General features: G+C 34.2%; 2 protein-coding genes across 4 annotated transcripts; both read right to left on the bottom strand.

The window, feature by feature from the left end:
• Window positions 1–2,710: 2,710 nt before the first annotated feature.
• Window positions 2,711–3,697, bottom strand: LOC145095273 (uncharacterized). Its single transcript, XM_079033184.1, has one exon. The coding sequence runs from the start codon at window positions 3,695–3,697 to the stop codon at window positions 2,711–2,713; it is 987 nt and encodes a 328-aa protein (XP_078889310.1).
• A 2,804-nt stretch (window positions 3,698–6,501) lies between these two features.
• Window positions 6,502–12,534, bottom strand: LOC145092303 (zinc ion binding protein). 3 transcript variants are annotated; one of them, XM_079030231.1, is made up of 24 exons: window positions 12,395–12,534; window positions 11,914–12,055; window positions 11,394–11,566; window positions 11,036–11,248; window positions 10,827–10,966; window positions 10,641–10,736; window positions 10,498–10,565; window positions 10,296–10,397; window positions 9,905–10,193; window positions 9,690–9,809; window positions 9,538–9,594; window positions 9,387–9,446; window positions 9,210–9,317; window positions 8,964–9,103; window positions 8,820–8,898; window positions 8,658–8,720; window positions 8,442–8,572; window positions 8,259–8,364; window positions 7,973–8,161; window positions 7,672–7,899; window positions 7,436–7,591; window positions 7,173–7,334; window positions 6,970–7,089; window positions 6,502–6,869 (listed from the first exon to the last, which is right to left on the bottom strand). In XM_079030231.1, exons 3-24 carry the CDS (start codon window positions 11,551–11,553, stop codon window positions 6,696–6,698), a joined length of 2,961 nt encoding a protein of 986 aa, XP_078886357.1. In that variant the 5' UTR covers window positions 11,554–11,566; window positions 11,914–12,055; window positions 12,395–12,534; the 3' UTR covers window positions 6,502–6,695. The 3 variants fall into 3 exon arrangements, with proteins under 3 accessions (XP_078886357.1, XP_078886358.1, XP_078886356.1); XM_079030232.1 differs by having other exon boundaries at window positions 11,914–12,072; window positions 12,395–12,527; XM_079030230.1 differs by lacking the exon at window positions 11,914–12,055.
• Between the last annotated feature and the right edge of the window lie 5,591 nt (window positions 12,535–18,125).

The following is an 18,125-nucleotide window of genomic DNA, read 5'->3' on the forward strand; positions in this document are numbered from 1 at the left end:
AGAATAAGTTAAAAAAGATGTTTGGCTATCTACAATGACTTGATTGACTTCCTTCTATTTTTTTTTTCATTCTACCAAACATAAAAGAGTGTACAAAGGTTATAACCTTTTAAATATTGTTTGCTATCATTTAAGTGGATCTAAACTTTTTTCAAATATATATATATATATATATATATATATATATATATATATATATTTACTACAGATAAACTAATAAACATCTTTACCTTTTTTTTTTCTCAAATACAATCCCAGACACCCAAACACCCTTACATGTCATAAGTTTTTGGAATAGGTGAAAGTATTTTTTTTTTCCATTAAGGGGAGTAAATTTAATAATGTGCATTCTTGGCAGATTGTCATTCTGTACATTTGTAAAAAGTGACAAGTTTACAAAGAGCCAACATAATTTACAGTTTGAGGGTCTTCTCTTTGAGAAAATGTTATTCTCAACCCCTACATTCAACGACTCACTTCCAAACCTCCAAACAACGAGTCAACTCACATCATCGATTCCTCAAATCCCTATTAATCTTCGAGAAAACTTCGATCACCAACCGGGAACCAATAATAACCCGAAATACAATCCTTAACTCGGTCCCCAGCAGTTGAAGTACATGACTTGCCGGAGAGACTCATCGGTATCTGTAGTCTTCCTGTTTCCGCTGCCAACGATTCCTTCATTCAGAAACCCGGAAACTGGCCGGAGATCAGACGAGTCAACTCCGGTTGAAGCGGCGAACGCTTTCTTGCCATGCCGAAAGGAGGTGACGACTGATTTCGTTTTGTAGACTTGATCGGTGTGTGTGTGTCCGTTGACAGCAGCAACTCCGGCGGCCATACATACACGGGTGATCATAAAGCTCATGTTGTCAAGCTCTTGTGATTTGTGAATCGAGCTTTGTTGTCTGATAAAATGAATTGTATAAGTAGTTTTGATGAAATCGGAAACCATAGTTTAAGAATTAATGGTTTCCGTTAAAGAAAGAGTGAGCTCGGAATTCGAGGCGCTTTGGATTGTCGACGGAGGTGTCAAAATCAATATGAATCTCAGATGCAGAATACATCGTCTCCAGAGGTTCAGACTTCAGTGTATATCGTGAGATATTGGTTAGTGGTTCTTTGAAAGTTCTAGAGCTTGTGTATTTTTTATTTTTGAAAATAAATATAATTTGGCTAGTTTAACTAATACTATTCTATTAAAAATCTAATAAAAATGTAGGGTTTAAGTCGTTGAATTAGCAATTATAATTTCTTGTTTAATGTGGTTTTAATTAGTTTAATGTGGTTTTAATTAGGGATGAGCATAGGCGGGTACCCGCCTCATTTGGCGAGAACCGGAACCGGCGGTTCCTAGAAAGTTAGAACCGGAACCGAAACCGTTCTAGGCAGTTCTTAAATGTTTGGAACCAGTCCCGGAACTGGCGGTTCCGGTTCCGGGAGCGAATAACCCGGTTACATTAATTTTGTTAACTTTTGTCGATAAAACCGCAATTTAGTTCGATTCAAATCAAGTCAATTCGGACCAAAGACGGACAAAACCGGACCAATATATATTCTAAACCGGTCTAAATAACATACACACACACACACACACACACACACATATATATATATATATATATATATATATATATATATATATATATATATATATATATATATAACCGGTTCCGGCGGGTAGCAGTTCCAAAAAAATGAGAACCGGAACCTGAACCGCTTAAGGCGGTTCCATAACTTTAGGAACCGGAACTGGAACCGCTTAAGGCAGTTCCGATTCCAAAACCGGCAGTTCCGGTTCCAAAAGCGAGTACCCGGTTCCGATGCTCATCCCTGGTTTTAATAAGCATAAATGAATTAGAGTTTTACCTATGAAAATATCGCGATAAATTATGAAGACATGTGTCAAACTTATCCTGACACAAAAGTATGAGTCATTGGATTTTAGTGTGGTCCTTTTCCGTCGTTTCTGCAACCCATCCATCTGTCTTTGTACGGTATGGCCATGGTTATACAAAATGACAATACTTAAATACAAGACTTTGGTTATCCAAAGAAAATAAAGAATTGATATTAGTGTATAAAACTAATATAAGACCATCCGTTATATCTACCACATAACATATATGGTGGGTGCCACATTAGCATCACATTCCACTACCACTAATATGGGATACCTACCACTAACACACCACTCCACATCATTATTTTTATTTTTTTAATTCAAAAATACAATAAAATTACTTTTTTTTTTTAATTCAAAAATTACAATAAAATTACATTTTTTATAATTAAAAAGCATTCATTTTTTTAAAACTATTTTTTCATTAATTATAAAAATAAAATAACAACTTTAAAATACATTACTTAGTTAATCTAGAAAAAAAACATTACATTAATAAGAAAACGAACAAACGTACATATAAAAATCCTAATCGTCGTTCATGCTATTTTGGTACAAATGTTCCGCGACATCTTCTCGAAGATTGAAACACGTTTCACTGTTATGAATTTCAACAACTCGCTCTAAAAAAGCATTCCTTCCGGGTACGAACTCCTCAATTGGAACGACAACGTCGTTCGGATCATACGTGCAAATCGCTCGACCTTCATCTTCAATAATCATATTATGCATTATAATACATGCTAGGACCATTCGTTTAATTCTTTCTTTATCCCAGAGTCGTGTAGCATATTTCACTACATGTCATGTTTGCTTAAGGACTCCAAATGCCCTCTCGATATCCTTTCTCGCCGATTCCTGTTTTTTTGTAAAAAAATTTGCTTTTTCACTTCGAGGAACCGAGTATGCCTTCATCAATGTAGAATAATCCGGGTATATCCCATCACCAAGGTAGTAACCGTATTTGTACGCGTGCCCGTTTACCGTGAACGTCATATCAGGTGCTTTGCCGGTCCAAATATCGTTGAAAAGTGGAGACTGACCAAGAACATTAAGGTCGTTGTTAGACCCCGCTACTCCAAAAAAGGCATGCCATATCCACAAATCTTGAGATGCAACAGCTTCTAGGATGATAGTTGGTTCACCTATATCTCCTCGAGTGAACTGACCACGCCATGCAGTTGGACATTTTTCCCAAGCCACATGCGTACAATCTAGACTGTCAAGCATACCAGGAAATCCATGCCTCTCTTCATGAGCCGAATATAATCTCTCAATATCACGTTGAGTAGGTTTACGCAAATATTCTTCGTGAAAAACCTCATAAACACATGCAGAAAACCAATCTACGCATTCAACTGCGGTCCTCTCGGATACTTTCAAGTATTCGTCAGATGCATCAAATGCTATACCGTATCCCAAATACCTAAGAGCAGCCGCACATTTTTGTATACTACTAAAACCCATTCTTCCTCTAGCGTCGGGTTTTTGTTTGAAAAAATCATAACGAGATTTTAAAGCATTACTAATACGTAAAAATATAGCCTTATTCAGACGGAAACGATGTTCGAATGAGTCGTCATTATAAAGACAATTATCGGCAAAGTAATCACGTACCAATAAGTCGTGTGCGGCTTGGCGATCACGATTGACGACCGCCCTTGTACGCGCTGCATTCAAACTTTCTTCGGCGCGAACGTGTTGCACAACATTGAAAAATGTCTCGACGAATTCTACGTCGTCATCCGAATCAAAACTTTTTAAAAATTCCATATGTATTGTTGGATCCATGTTAATGTGTTTTGTGGTTTTAGAGAATAGAATGGGGTGTAAATTTTGGTATAATAGAAGTGTTATTTATATTAGTAAATTGTGTTTGAAAAAAAAAACGGCCAAAATAGCCGTTCAACGGCCAAAAAATTCGAACACCAATCACCATTCTCGTTTGAGTCCGTCGTCGGGAACACGAATGACAACGACCACGACTAACCACGAACCACCGGGGCGGTGTGCACGATCGTGGTTCGTGGCCACCTCAACCACGAAGTTGCTCGTGGTTAGTATACCATTCGGCCTAATAATAGTAAAAGGAAAAAACACCATTATTTTTTTTTAATTAAATCCGAACAAAAATTAATCAAATTCATAAATGTAACCATAGAGTTCGCTAGGATTTGGTGTTAAACGCTATACAAAAATGCCATTACTCATCAAAAGGAAATATTAAAAAAAAAAAATAGTATTATGAAATGCCATTATTTACTGCGAAATGTCACTATTAACCAAAAATAAATATTGTTTTTCTTAGTACAACGAAGTTTATATTGCATATTGTAAATTTATTCATATTTTTACGAAATTCATGATTTTCTTTTGAAGAAACTTTTTTCTGTGGTTTTTTATGGTAGCGATCTTCAAAAACCATATGTTGGTGGGAATGGTGCCACCGAAACCGTACTCTCTTACATAAGTGTCACGTCATTTTTTATTATACTAGTGTAGTTTCTTACCTCACCAAGGGAGTGATGCCACATTTTTATTTTCTTTTATTTTTGTTTTTTTAGCTATTTTAATTTAATAAAATTTCTTTTTTAACAAAAAAAACATAATTTTAAAAAGATAATATTTCATTAATTAAAAATACAAATACCATATATTGCTTAGTTTAAAAAAAAACTAAAAATTTAAAAAAGCATATTAAAAACATAAAACCTACAACTTATTAAAAAAAACACACCTAACGATTAAAAACTTAAAAAAAAAAAAAAACTAGAAATTAGCCACGATTTACGTAACGTTTTTTCACTTCCTCGTTCATCGCCAAAATAACTTGAAGCTTGTCCCCAGTCATATTCAATGTGTCCATCGCTAGTATTTGCATATCGCTCTCCCTTTGTTTCCGAAGTTCTCTTTCAGAAGCAATTTGCAAAATTTTGTCCATTCTTTTTTTTTATACCCTTCATGTCGGCACCCATTTCTTTCAACTCATTTGAATCCGACGCTTTATCTTTGCCTTTGCTTTTTGCTTTGTCTCCCATTGGTCGGGAAGGTGGTGAAACTGGAACATGTTCATCTTCGTTCAAATCAAATTGAACACGAGCATCTGATGTAGTGTGGTCAGACTCAGATGTTCTACTGCGTTTTGAACCACTGTCGATATGCTTGTATGTTGTTTTGCTACTTTGCCATTTGTTGTTATCTTTCACAAAATTCCAAACTTCAAGAAACTTGAAAGCCTTCAGATTTTCTTTTTGATACACTTTCAACGCTTCTTCAAAATCACTTTATCGTTTTCTCCACTTTTCCATTGACGCTTCATGTTGTTATACAAATCATTAAACAACATGATTTCCTTGTTCATCTTCCCCAATTTGGAGTACACTTGATGTTTTGAACGGTATTCTCCACGGTTCATTCCTTTATGGAACCTATGTAAAACGCGAATCCAAAAGCGGTCATGCTTTTGGTCTTTTCCAACCGTCGCATCTTCTGAAATATCGATCCAAGATTGTGCCAACATTAACATTTCTAGTGGTTCCCAACATTTAGCCTCCGTCTTCTCTTTTCTTTTAGTTGTTGTTCGAGTGGACTGAGTTTCTGTAACGAATTCCGATTCAGAATCAGAAACGGCCGTTTCTGGTTGTGTTTGTGTTTGTTGAACAAACTCAGGTTGAGAGAAAATCAAATGGATTAAAATCTGTGTCGGGTTGTGGTAGTGGTTACGCTGGTCGTTGTGGAAAATACGGAAGCATACCGCCGTAATGGTAATACGGAGGTGAAAAAATTGGTTGATCATATTAAAGTATTGGGGTGGTAGTGTTTCTAACGGGTGTTTTTTCTTTGTTGGGCCTTTTGAAAGAAAACATTTTCAAAAAAAGTTGGAGGAAAAGTGTAAAGATTTTGGTTGAAGGTTGTGTAAAAAAAACAAACAAACTCAGTCAATGGACCGTTCAACGGTCAAAAAGGGAATCAAGCACCAACCAATCACAGGCGATGGTTCTTTCTAGCTGTAGTGCGGCCAAGACCACACGAAACCACACCCAGGGGGCGGTGTTTGCTGTCGACGTTGCACGAACGCGGTTCCAAACCGCACTCCACTCCGATGAGCCTTACAATCACGTTCATGTTTCATGATTTACTTTTCCTGAAAACAAGTATTGCATGGATCCAACATACTATTTACCATTTTTTATGAATATGACAACAATGGATAATGATTTTTTTTCAGTAATGAGGATCCAGATTTAATGTGATAAGAACATGATCCAAATGTTTTCCATAAAGAATTTCGAGCGATTGTTGTAGTTTTAATATCCCTAAGCTTAGTAGCTAGCCTGACTAAACCTTGTCCTAATTAAATCTTTTCGTATCAAAATTACAACTTTTAAATGTGTGAGACCAAGTGATTTATGCTTTAAGCTATATGAAAACCTTTTTCAATTTCCCCCCTTCAAATTTTAAACAAGGAAAATACATGTCCATATTCAAATTTAGAAATTACTTAAATATGTAAAACCACAAAACCCTATTTTTACAATTTCCCCTTTTCTTCTTGAGTTATAAAATATAATGAAAGAACTAATTACATCATAAAATAGCAAAAAATAATGCTGCAATTTAAATAAGCCTTAAAAACTCAAAATACAACTCAGGTTAAATAACATTTTAGGAACAATAATTATCATGGTGTTTATATATTTCTATCAGGTAAAACCCACACTACATATCGACACAAGTGAAAGAAACACATCACACACACAAAAAAAAAAAAAAAAACTCATGGTGTGTTCTATACGACAAAAGAAATTCCCTTCTCAGGTCCAACATTCTTGGACATAATATCCCACGAAGAAGCCAAATATATTTCCTCAGGTGAAACAAATGGCTTTGAAACCTCACTTATCATTAAATCCCCACAAAATGGGCATTCACTCGCTATTGCATCATCCAACTCTGATCGTATCTGTTTGTTCATCATTAAAAAAGTTAACTTGAAAAATGACAAAATAAAATCATGTTTAAAACGTGTAAAGTAATGATAACAAATGACAATTTATACAGACCTTATCAACAGGGGCCACACTTGTGATGGAGTCATCAGCAACACCATTTAACCCGCCATTTACATTCGGCTCAACACTCATTAAAGTCAGTTGCTTTTGAAGATCCAGTATATGCTCCGCCTTCAAAACAAAATAATATAAATTCATTTTATAAAAAATAAACAATGTTTAATAATATTATTTTAAAAAAAAAAACTACTTACTTGATTTGGGTCAGTACATTTGGTAACATGGGCAACAAGACATTGTGCATGAAACGCATGTCCACATGGGAACACATAGAAAGGGGACAGGGGCCCCATTGTTGTATAGCCTCTTGAAATTCGATAATCCGCCCCTGCGGACAAAATTACCCTCCGACAAACCTATTCAAAAAATTACAAACATGAACATGATTTTTTTTTTTCTGATAACAAATATAAAAATAAAAATATTCATTTCAAGAAAAACAATTACATTTACTTACCCCGCATTCCTCATCGCGATCAACAACTGCATATCTTTGAGCAAGGGCACTGATGTCATTTCTTATATTATCTGCTCCATGTGTCGCATCGTTCATCTCCTCTTTCAGTTTCTCAATTTGCTGGTTATAATCCTCTAAAGACGAACAAATCGCTTCCTATATTTTAAAAAAAAGAAAATTGTTTTATTATGTGAACGTATTTGTGTAGAGCATGAAATAAAATAAAAAACCGTTACCTTGAAGTCATCAATTAGTGCAAAATCCGGAAAGAAAGGTAAGATATCTTCAATCTTTAACAAACCATCGGTTTCCTTTAAAAATGCAATTGCCTTTCGAATGTTCTCTCTTTTTGTGCCCTTTTCCTGTTCAACAACATGCTTTGCAACCATAAGCCAAAGCTTCTTTCTCAAGTCTTCATCATCTTCCACTTTGTCTGCTTCAGCCATGGCTAGCTCAGGGTCAACCTTGGTCAACAAAAGTCAAACATGAGAACATGGTACGTAATATAATTATATATTATATAAATATATATTTTACCTGAAGAGCAAGTGCTACAGCTTCTTCATGCATGAACATCATGCTGTAAATATGGACACATGCGCGCATACGCTTTTCCTTTAGGCAAAGACGCAACGCGTATTTAGGATCATAGAAGAAATCTGGGCCGTTAGATCGTCCTTTACCGAATTTGCATTGTAAGAATCGCAGAAGGGCGCTATCGTCTTCCTGAATGTATTTGAATGAATAATGGAATTTGTTATTATTATTATTTTTTTTAATTCATATAAAATGAATGCATAGATGAGAATGATGAGGAAAGAACCTTTTTTGCGTATAGAGAGAGCAAGAGGTTATGAACACCTGGATCTTCATTTTGTAACCGATGAACACAATATTCTAAATACTTGATTACTTCATGTGTTTCATTCCTGCATATTTTGGAGGTAAATATTAATTTTTACTAATATAGGCAATGTATTTTATTTATTTAAAATGGTAGACTTACTTTGCATGGGGTTCACTTGAATAAGACATCATTGCAGGAATAAGCTTTCTTGGATTCAAGTCATTTCTGGTCATCCATGACTCAACAGTTTCATATGCATCAAGCATTATCAGATCTGGAGCAAATTTATACTGCAACACACGAAAGAATAAATAAAATAAAAATAAATTAAATTACCATTATATATTCCAAAAGATGATTAATTTTCTGCATTACCTGAAGATCAACAGAAACACCTGGTTTTTGAAGTACATCTAATGCTCTCTTTGCTTCTCCTTGCTACACAAGTGGAACAAAAGCTTGGTTAAACTCAAAAAGCAGTGTGTGTGTGTGTGTGATAAGAAGAGTATTGAATTTTGGAATAAATTGAAGAAAAACCTGAATGTAGTGATGAATGACAATCTCGTGTTGTTCTTTTAGACTAGCGAAATATACCAATTCATCAACTCTACCATAGCTGAAAATATATACATTTGTTATGGAAATTGTAAAATGAAGTAATAAAATGAATGAAATATGAACCTTTCAAGTAGTGTCATTGTAGTTGCTTCATCCAACACATCTTTACTATCACTGAGAAAAGCACGAAATTCCATGATGACAGATTGGTATTCTGAATTACGCTTATGTGGCGAGTCATCTTCCAGTAGTAGTCTATTGATCTATATACATTTCATACATCAATCACATCCAAAATTAACTATTATACTAAAAATTTTAAATACATAAACGGATAAACCATTGAATTTAAATTAGAAAAAAAAAAACCTTGTCGAGGTAGAGTTCAGTGGCCCATGTAGATATCATCATTATTTGACATTTATCATCTTTCACAAGACTATCAAGCTTCCTCAACAAAAATGTCCTTAATGCATCCTAAAAGGAAAATAAAAATAACAAAATGAGACTCAATTATATGAAAAAGACAAAAAGTATGACGTTTACCTGTTCCCCTATGCCTATAAACTTCAATGTAATCTCTTCAAATGACAATGCATAGTTTATCTGAAATAAAATTACTTAAGTAATCAGATAATCTTAACATACCCTAATATTGCTTTACAGTTTAGAGTTTAGAGTATAGAATCACACTCACTTTAGCAAAAAATGATGCTGCTCTAAAGAAGTCCTTTGATGAAAAAGCAGCTTCAGCCTACAATACAAATTGTTTAACTTTAAGCTAAGTAAATAGAACTAATAATATCTATAAAGATAAAAAAAAATAATAATAATAGAAGAGTTGCTGACCTGTACTAAGTATACTTGGTCTCTCTGGAAAGGATCAGAGCAATTTGCTAAAGCAGCAGCATATTCCTTCAGGTCTAGATACACTTTCCACATATCTCTCCCTTCATCAGTTACAGACACCTAAGGGAAGGTAAAATATTAATCAGAATTAAAAGAAAAAAATGTGGTGAATGATAATTTAAGTGTAATGGAAACTGAAAACTCATAAAGGAAACCTGAAAGATTGAGTTTTCATCATACGCATAAAACAAGCCAGCAGATGCATCAATAGAAAGCCCAATGATCCCTTTTGATGCTGTCTCTGAAGTTTGATCAAACTGCAGTTCTTCCACAATTTGCTCACTAATTCTATTTACAACTTTGACCCTGTTTCCAATTAGGAGCAAAAAGTGGAATTCTGAAAGTGCAATAGAACTAGGTTTAACCACTTCCCCACCATCACTTAACTTTGAATAGCTCAAAAGAGCCTTGTTCTCCACAAAATTTATATCCCCATTTGGGGTTCTTCTCATCATCATTTCAAGTTTCAACAACAGAGACTTCAATTAGTAAAGTCAAAATCATCATCAAAATTTTCAACTAATAAACATTTCATTTGAACTCCACCTGTTTTGTGCTCCAAAATTGAGACCACCATGATAAATACCAGCTCCAGAAAGCCAAGCAAAATGCACTGCTCTTCTTTGCTTAATAAAGAAATGCAACTCACTACATGATAACCAAAATGGAAACAGATTTTATATTAGTTTAAAGAGTATGAACTATGAAGTGAAGAATATACATAGACTATAGAGTATAGAGCACTTGCCTATTTGGTATTTCTCCAGGAAGCTCCATAAAATGCACTGCACGTTCTACATAACTTGCAAAGATTGTCTACGTTGAAAAAAAAAAGGTTCAATAAGAATTATTTACTTTATTCTATGATTAAAAACACAAGTGTTGACTTACCTCAAGCAATCCAATACCAGTAAATGAATAAAGTCTTGTTGAAGTTACAGCCATAATATAGTATCTAGTTCCATTGTTTGAGCTAGCTGTTTCCATCTACAGAAAACAACAAATTAAGAAAAGTAAGAACAAGACTTGTGATTTAGAGAAAAGATGAAAAGGAATAGTGAAGTGAATATATTACACCTGCAAACCCTCGAAAGGCACTGGGAATTCAGATAATTCGAATAGAAATTTTACGTATTTCTCCCTCTTATCTTTCTCATCAACAGCAATTTCATAAAGTTGGCCATTTTGTGTGCCAAGTATAACCTCTCGTGTGGAAGCTGTTTGAAGAAACAGATGAGGGATATGATTATCCATTTAAAAAGAAAAGGATTAAAATATGAAGTCACCTTCTGTTATCTGTTGTCTGTTCCAGGCAACAGCATTGACTACAAGGCCCCTGAGTTTGACCAAAACCCTGGGCTTTGACCATTTTGCATGCATGTAATATGTATCAGAACCTCCTGTGCCAACAACAGTGGCTATACAATGACTCCCACCAGGATCAACAAAAACTCTGTGGATTGATTGCTCCCCAGCTCGACCAGTGGAGAGATCAGTATCTATACATATATAATGGCATATATATATATATATATATATATATATATATATATATATATATATATATAGCTACTCATTAGTATTTTTTCAGAAAAACAAAAACTTTATATGCAACAATAAAGGAAAAAAGATTAAGGAGATTACCATAAGAATCACCACCACCAAAGTCATGCCTGATTAGCCATCCAGTACTAGTTCCTAGAACAATGACATCGTTTCCAGATGCCATACAAGTAATAACTCCATGACCTTTTGCTGCATATCTTTCTAGAAGATCTACAGTAAATACCTGTCTTAAGTCCATCTTCTCCAGAGCCCTGTATCCAGGGGACAAAATCAAAACTTCAAAAAGAAAAGAAATGCTTCGCTAATGTCATCATGCAGTTATGGTTTTTTCATGGATGATGCCAAATTTATGTGTTCCGTGTTTGTACCACATCCATAGATAAATACATCCAACATTATTCACATATAAATGTTGTTATGCGGAAATGTGAATCTGTTAGTTGATGAAACTGATGAGAATTGGAAATTAGGGTTCAGTTAACTAACAGGAGACAGGGAAGAATTGGGGAAGAAGATGATGAAATAGACTGAAACGATTAACACAATCAAAAGATTGCCCAGGCTAAGCCGATATAAAATTCTAGAAATCAATTCACACCTTATTTCAGATTGCCGATTGTTGTATGATGTTTAGCTGCTTTTGCGATTGCTGATTGGAAGCTGAAGAATCGAGATTTTGATTTGGAGTAGGGAGTTCGTCTACTTATCTCCTCCTTATTTCCCTCATTTTGCTTATTTTTCTATAACCATTTTACCCCTTTAAGATTTGTCGCTCAATATTTCAGATCAAGAGATGCATACGGATGTTAGAAAATTTGGGCCCTTTATTTTTAGGGAGCCCTGTGCAATGGCAATTTGATTCTATACCTATGATAGACAGATAATCCAACTCACCGTTTTTGTTACAAACAAGACTCAATTATAGACTTTCAGAAAGTAGAATTTCATCTCCAATTACGTTCATTTTACTTATCAATTTACAAGTATCACTACAATACTATCAATTAACAATTAATCTATTATCTGAAACTTTCAACGAACTACAGTAAATTATAACTATTGTGGAACAAAAGGCTTACAGAAGATGAAAAGAAGACCACAGGATCAAACGAAGATCATCGATTTATACGAACTCTGCTCGCCGTCCGTCGAGGTGAAGGGAGGAGTTCGTGAGAGGAAGTCGCCACCTGCCAAGAGCGTAGGACTGAGATTAGCAAATTTTCAGGATAAATGTTCAACATAGGTACCTTTAGTTTTATAAATTCAAATGAAACCCCTAAAAAAATTTGGGGGAGGGGACAGGGTGGGGGCAAGGTTAACCCCATTTTTAATTTCAGGGGTGGAGGTGAGGGTAGACAATCCCATCCCGAAACCCTTATGGCGGCCCCGTTAATAAATATAAATATAATAAATAATAACAGTATTTTGAGCTTCAAAAAATAATCAAAAAACATGTTTTTAAGTTGTTAGTATAATTTTTTAAAATGTCGTAACTTTTTTATTTTTAACATATAAAATTCTGCTATAAATAATTATCTGTTACCTAAAAAATAGTTTATTTTAGCCTTAATAACAACTTCTTTTAGCTAAAAAAATAAAAAAGACAACCCAAAAGCAATCGGGGGCGGGGAACAGGGGCGGGGGTGGGGGTAATAAAGGAGATTCGGAGGTGGGGGCGGGAGATACACTCCTCATCCCGTTTACCTCCGTTGACATCCCTAAATATAACAAGACATTTTAATTTTTACATAAAAATACAAAAAAAAGGGGGGGGGGGGGGGGGAAGTGTTCGAGCAAGCAATAACAGGCGCCATTTGTGTAGCATAGAAACGAGATCTCAGGAGTTTGGGGTATTGGAGGGAGAAGGGGAAGGGGTTCATAATTGGCTTCAACTGAATGACTTCACAGACCTCATGTTTCTCTTTCAAAAGCCCAATTCATCTTTCAAAAGCACATGTTCATTTTTAGGTTATAGTTTTAATCTGGTTTGATTCTGAGAAGATGAAATCAAACCTGGTTCAACTCGATGAAGATCCCCCCTCTCCGCAATATCCATTTTTCGTCTCTGTCTAAATTCCATACAACAAAACCTCGCGAAAGAAATTAAAATGGGAAGATTTAAGTAAATATTTAATTTAAATATTAATCTTCTGAGAAGATGAAATCAAACCTGGTTCAACTCGATGAAGATCCCCCCTCTCCGCAATATCTATTTTTCGTCTCTGTCTAAATTTCATACAACAAAACCTCGCGAAAGAAGTTAAAATGGGAAGATTTAAGTAAATATTTAATTTAAATATTAATCTTCTATTTAGTTATTTGAACACATTGCAAAGAGCTACTATGTCGATAAAAAACCCTTCTTCTTATGCCATAAAATAGAGACACCACGGGAGACCTTTTGGATCGGAATGAAATCGGTTTTTGGATTGAACCAGTTTGTAAGAAATTACTAAACTATGGAACGGACCTATTGAAACTTACTGGGTCCAAGTCCGGATTTTTTGGTTCTTGTGCTTGTTGGACCAGTCAATTTTAGGTGCATATGGTACAACTTGTTGAAGCCCTACCAAAGTTAATTTATTTATTACTTTAAAATAAATACCTATTGGACCACACATGGACTTTAACCAGACTTATTCGATTTTGTACCTAAATCCATTTTCCATGATTCAAAGAACCAAGAATCGGACCTAAAAACACGAGTCCAGGTTCGGTCTAGAAGTAAATGCTCACCCTTACTCCAGAGACGAGAGATGAGATGGACAGAGGTTTCAAGTGACTGTAAGAAGGAAAATTCACATTTAATCTTTATGTGATAATAAAAAAAATTAATATTAATAAATTAATAAAATTATAGAATAAAGGGCAAAATAATATCTTTATAATGGTTTAACAAAATAAAAGTAACAGTATTACAATTAGGGATGAAATTTTGGTCCGAAAATCCGAACCGAACCGAACCAGATTAGGCCCGAATAAACAATTTGATTTGAGTTTCGGGTATGTATATGATACTTATGCGATTCTTAGGTTATTCGGTTCAGGTTACCCAAACAAGAGTTTATTCGGTTTTAAATACCCGACCCGAATAAACATTCTTCCTCCCATTTCTCTAATCGAAAAAATACAAAATTATGATTCACATTTTTGTCATCTTCGTTCATAAAAATAAATAAATAAATAAATAAAAAAACGACACTCGTTATCGTCTTTTCAAAATCGACCAATATTCTCATCTACTTCCAAACTCGAAATCACTTTTGTCGATCATTTCTCTTGTTTCAAACTTTCAAAAATCAATCATTCCTATTTTCTCTAAGGATTCACGAATTCCTACTTTGTCTAGTCAAAGAAAATTGGGCTTCAACTCAAGAAACTCAAGTAAGAAATTAATTCTCATTATGTTAATCTACTATGTAAATGTTATTCTTTCAATGTGTTATTGTGTTATGTTAGTCTTTGAATGTTTTATGTTGATGTATTAAAGTACATTATTATTTTATTATTCGGGTTATAGAATCCTAATACAGGTTATTCGTTTTTTTCGGACATATTAGGCCCTTAATCAACTTGTACATGTTATTCGGATAATAACCGAACTGAACCGATTAATACCCGAACCGAACCAAACTCATAGTGGTTAATCGGTTCGGTTTTCAGTTCATGCAATTACCCTTATTCAATTTTCGGGTTATCCGGGTTCGGATCGAATCGGTTCGGTTCCGACCCGAATAACATCCCTAATTACAATCATGGACCAAAACTATAATTAAACACTGCTGAAAAACTATTTTTACACGTTCAAGTTTCTTGGACTCTAATAAAAAAAATACTAATCAGAAGACCATATGTGTAGTTATCTCTAAATTTTATGTAACATAAACTTTTTATTTGTTATAATAATGTTTAATTTCAAAGCCAAAGGGCCATGTTACAATTTTTTTTTTACTTATGTAACAATAAGAATACAAACTTGTCATTTAAACATTGCAATGACAATGTAGAATCTAAGATTCAAAAGCATAACAAAAGATCTTAATGGTGTTATTTGTGACAAAGAATGACCGGCAATATAAGTGTTAAGAGATGTGGCTGTAAAAGGATGAATGTTTGTAAGAGTAGTTTTGTTGTATTGCAAAGACCAAACCTGCTAAGCTTTTTAGCAACAAAAAAAATATGGATGGGTGTCATGAAAGAAGGAAAGGAGTATGTTGACGGGGTGGTTTTAATAATCCAGGTTTTCTATGATTATGGAATATAAACTTCTCAACGATCCACTATCGTTTCTTTACACCATAAAAGAAATGAAAAAAATATGCATGGAATTTAAAGGATATAAGTAGTACAAGAGGATAAGATTGAGGTTTTTACTAGAAATTTGAGTTTGGATATGAGTCTCGTTCATTAGACTATATTTTGGTACATCTTTTAGTCTTCGCATATGGCCTCGTGTATCTTGTATTTATAGTATTATGATGAGAAATTAAGAATACATCATCACGTAAACCTTCTTATCTTTATAGTATCAGTGCATCTATCTAATCCTTCAATAACTTCTTCATATCTTTCTCAAATAGCACGACCCAAACCCTATAACCCCCCCCCCCCCCCCCCCCCCCTCTTCTGGTCGGTAACAACTATTTATTCTAGGTATTCATCCATCTTACCCTTTTTCTTTATGAACTCAATCATGACGATTGGTACGGACTACTTAAGACCCATTACAACAATTTTGCCGTCCACTATCACATAAATAACATGTCTACTACAACCATACAAACCGACAACACAATGGAATTAACTCGATTCCATTGACAAACTATGGATAGATGACATTATCCCCAAGTCTTTGATCCAAATGATCCTAAAGAAATGGGTCACAACACATGACCTTTAGACCCACCTAAAAGGCTTATTCTTGTGATAAGAAAGATGCACACACAATTCAACCTTACAAATAAGATTCAAAAATTTCATGGTCGTTGATTTTTCCATCATGACTTACTTCCATAAACTAAAAACCTACGTATATCTCTTTGCCAACACTGATGTCGTAGTTCCTGTTGTAGTTCATCAATAAGTAGTATATCTCTTTCCATCAGTAATCGTGTATTGCCTATACGATTAACATGTTATCTTATAAATATGGGGACACTGCAACAAGTATTTGTCATAGCATCTCGTTTCCCACTTTTTTTTTAAAGCGCGATCCATACTACTTATTGATGAACTACAACTATCCCACCCATGATAACACGAGCAGTTTCCTCCTAATCATGTGGGTAATCCTCCAAACAAAAATTATAGGGCTCAGGGCTCAAGAAATGAGTGTTGTGAAAATCGTTGGAATTACCATGGAGACAAAGAAGACTGATGGAATTATGTACACTATAACATACTTACATCACTTTCATTGTCAACCGATAACAATACTAACGTCACTTTCATTGTCATCCGACCCTACTAGGACGCACATGTTATAACTATTGTAACATTCAATAAAATTAATCATACAAAATATTTATAATAAATTAATCAAAAAAAGTGAGTCAATAGGTCCTTTCATTTCCAAGGAGGTGTAACGTACATTTAGATGTCACTTAGGGAAGGAAAGCAATGTTTAATGAAAATGAGTTGGTTTATATACATCGGTTTTTTTGTCATATACAACAATTTATACTTTAAAGAGGTTGTACAATATATAAAGAAAGTATGTCATTATTGTGTATGAATCAACTAACCTAATGAAACCTAAATGCTCATCCATATTTAAGGAGCCGTAATAAACCATTTAATGGTTACCGATTAATTATGTAGTCAATTGAGGTTAAGAGAGAAAATAAATTATTGTTAGATCTAAACCCTAAATTTCTTTGTTTATCCGTTTGAGAGCTAACACTCGTTTGTTGGTGTTTGAATATGTTCATGTATGGATACTACTATGGAGTTATTTTGGTCCACCCTACATCATATGTAGTGCACCTGAAAGGTATCATTTCTTAACCACTAATGGTTAATAACCCAATTAGATTTCTTGATACACGATTATCCAACTTTCGAGATCATACATACCATTTTGTTATGATATGGTCTTGTTGTAAATTCAACATTAACACATCCCACAACCACATCAAACCACACGTTATCCCCATCCCGACACCCTTTACTACAACCACGTATAACTCTTACCGTTCTGGGCACCCTTGAGCATGACATTTAGTTATATGCGTACACAACAAAATCTTTATTGTCTACTATGCTGCCAACGTTCACTTTCGTGCATTGAGTTTTCCTTTGTTTGTCCTTTGTGATTACTTATACTCTAGGATATTAGATGACATGTTGATATCATTAAAGTATTAAACAAGAAAAAAGAAAACAATAATTCCTAAAAATTCTTAACATGAATGATTTAAAATGTTAACAACGAATGAATAATTGACACCTCTATAACAGTAGACTAAAACCTATTCTCAAAAGAAAAATGAAATAATTTTTGGCCTCCAAAAAAGAAAGTGACCAATTTTATTTCTTGGGTACGACATCATTTAATCCAAATTCTTTGTCTTAATTTGGGATTGATATTCCGATGCAAACACCATATGGTCTAGTTAAATTACGAACTATATAATGTGATAATATCTAATCATTATATACTTATAAATGACATATTTTTCCTTTCACCACATTCATTTGAAACTCTGATGCATTTTTCTTTTATCATATTTATTTGAAACTCTCATGATTTTTCAATTTCTTTCTAATAATAATTGTAAGTGGGTTAATAAGGTTAAATAAATATCAAAC

Source organism: Lactuca serriola, chromosome 3 (assembly GCF_051521515.1).
Source record: "Lactuca serriola cultivar US96UC23 chromosome 3, Lser_US96UC23_V15, whole genome shotgun sequence".
Lineage (NCBI taxonomy): Eukaryota > Viridiplantae > Streptophyta > Magnoliopsida > Asterales > Asteraceae > Lactuca > Lactuca serriola.

What these genes read in the sequence shown, in the direction of transcription:
- LOC145095273 (XM_079033184.1), bottom strand. Translation starts at nt 3,697, where the DNA reads ATGGATCCAACAATACATATGGAATTTTTAAAAAGTTTTGATTCGGAT.
- LOC145092303 (XM_079030230.1), bottom strand. Translation starts at nt 11,553, where the DNA reads ATGGACTTAAGACAGGTATTTACTGTAGATCTTCTAGAAAGATATGCA. An exon ending in CAGACAACAGATAACAGAAG is followed by an intron (nt 10,967 to 11,035) that starts GTGACTTCATAT and finishes TTCTTCAAACAG; the next exon opens with CTTCCACACGAGAGGTTATA. An exon ending in ACCAAGTATACTTAGTACAG is followed by an intron (nt 9,595 to 9,689) that starts GTCAGCAACTCT and finishes TTTGTATTGTAG; the next exon opens with GCTGAAGCTGCTTTTTCATC.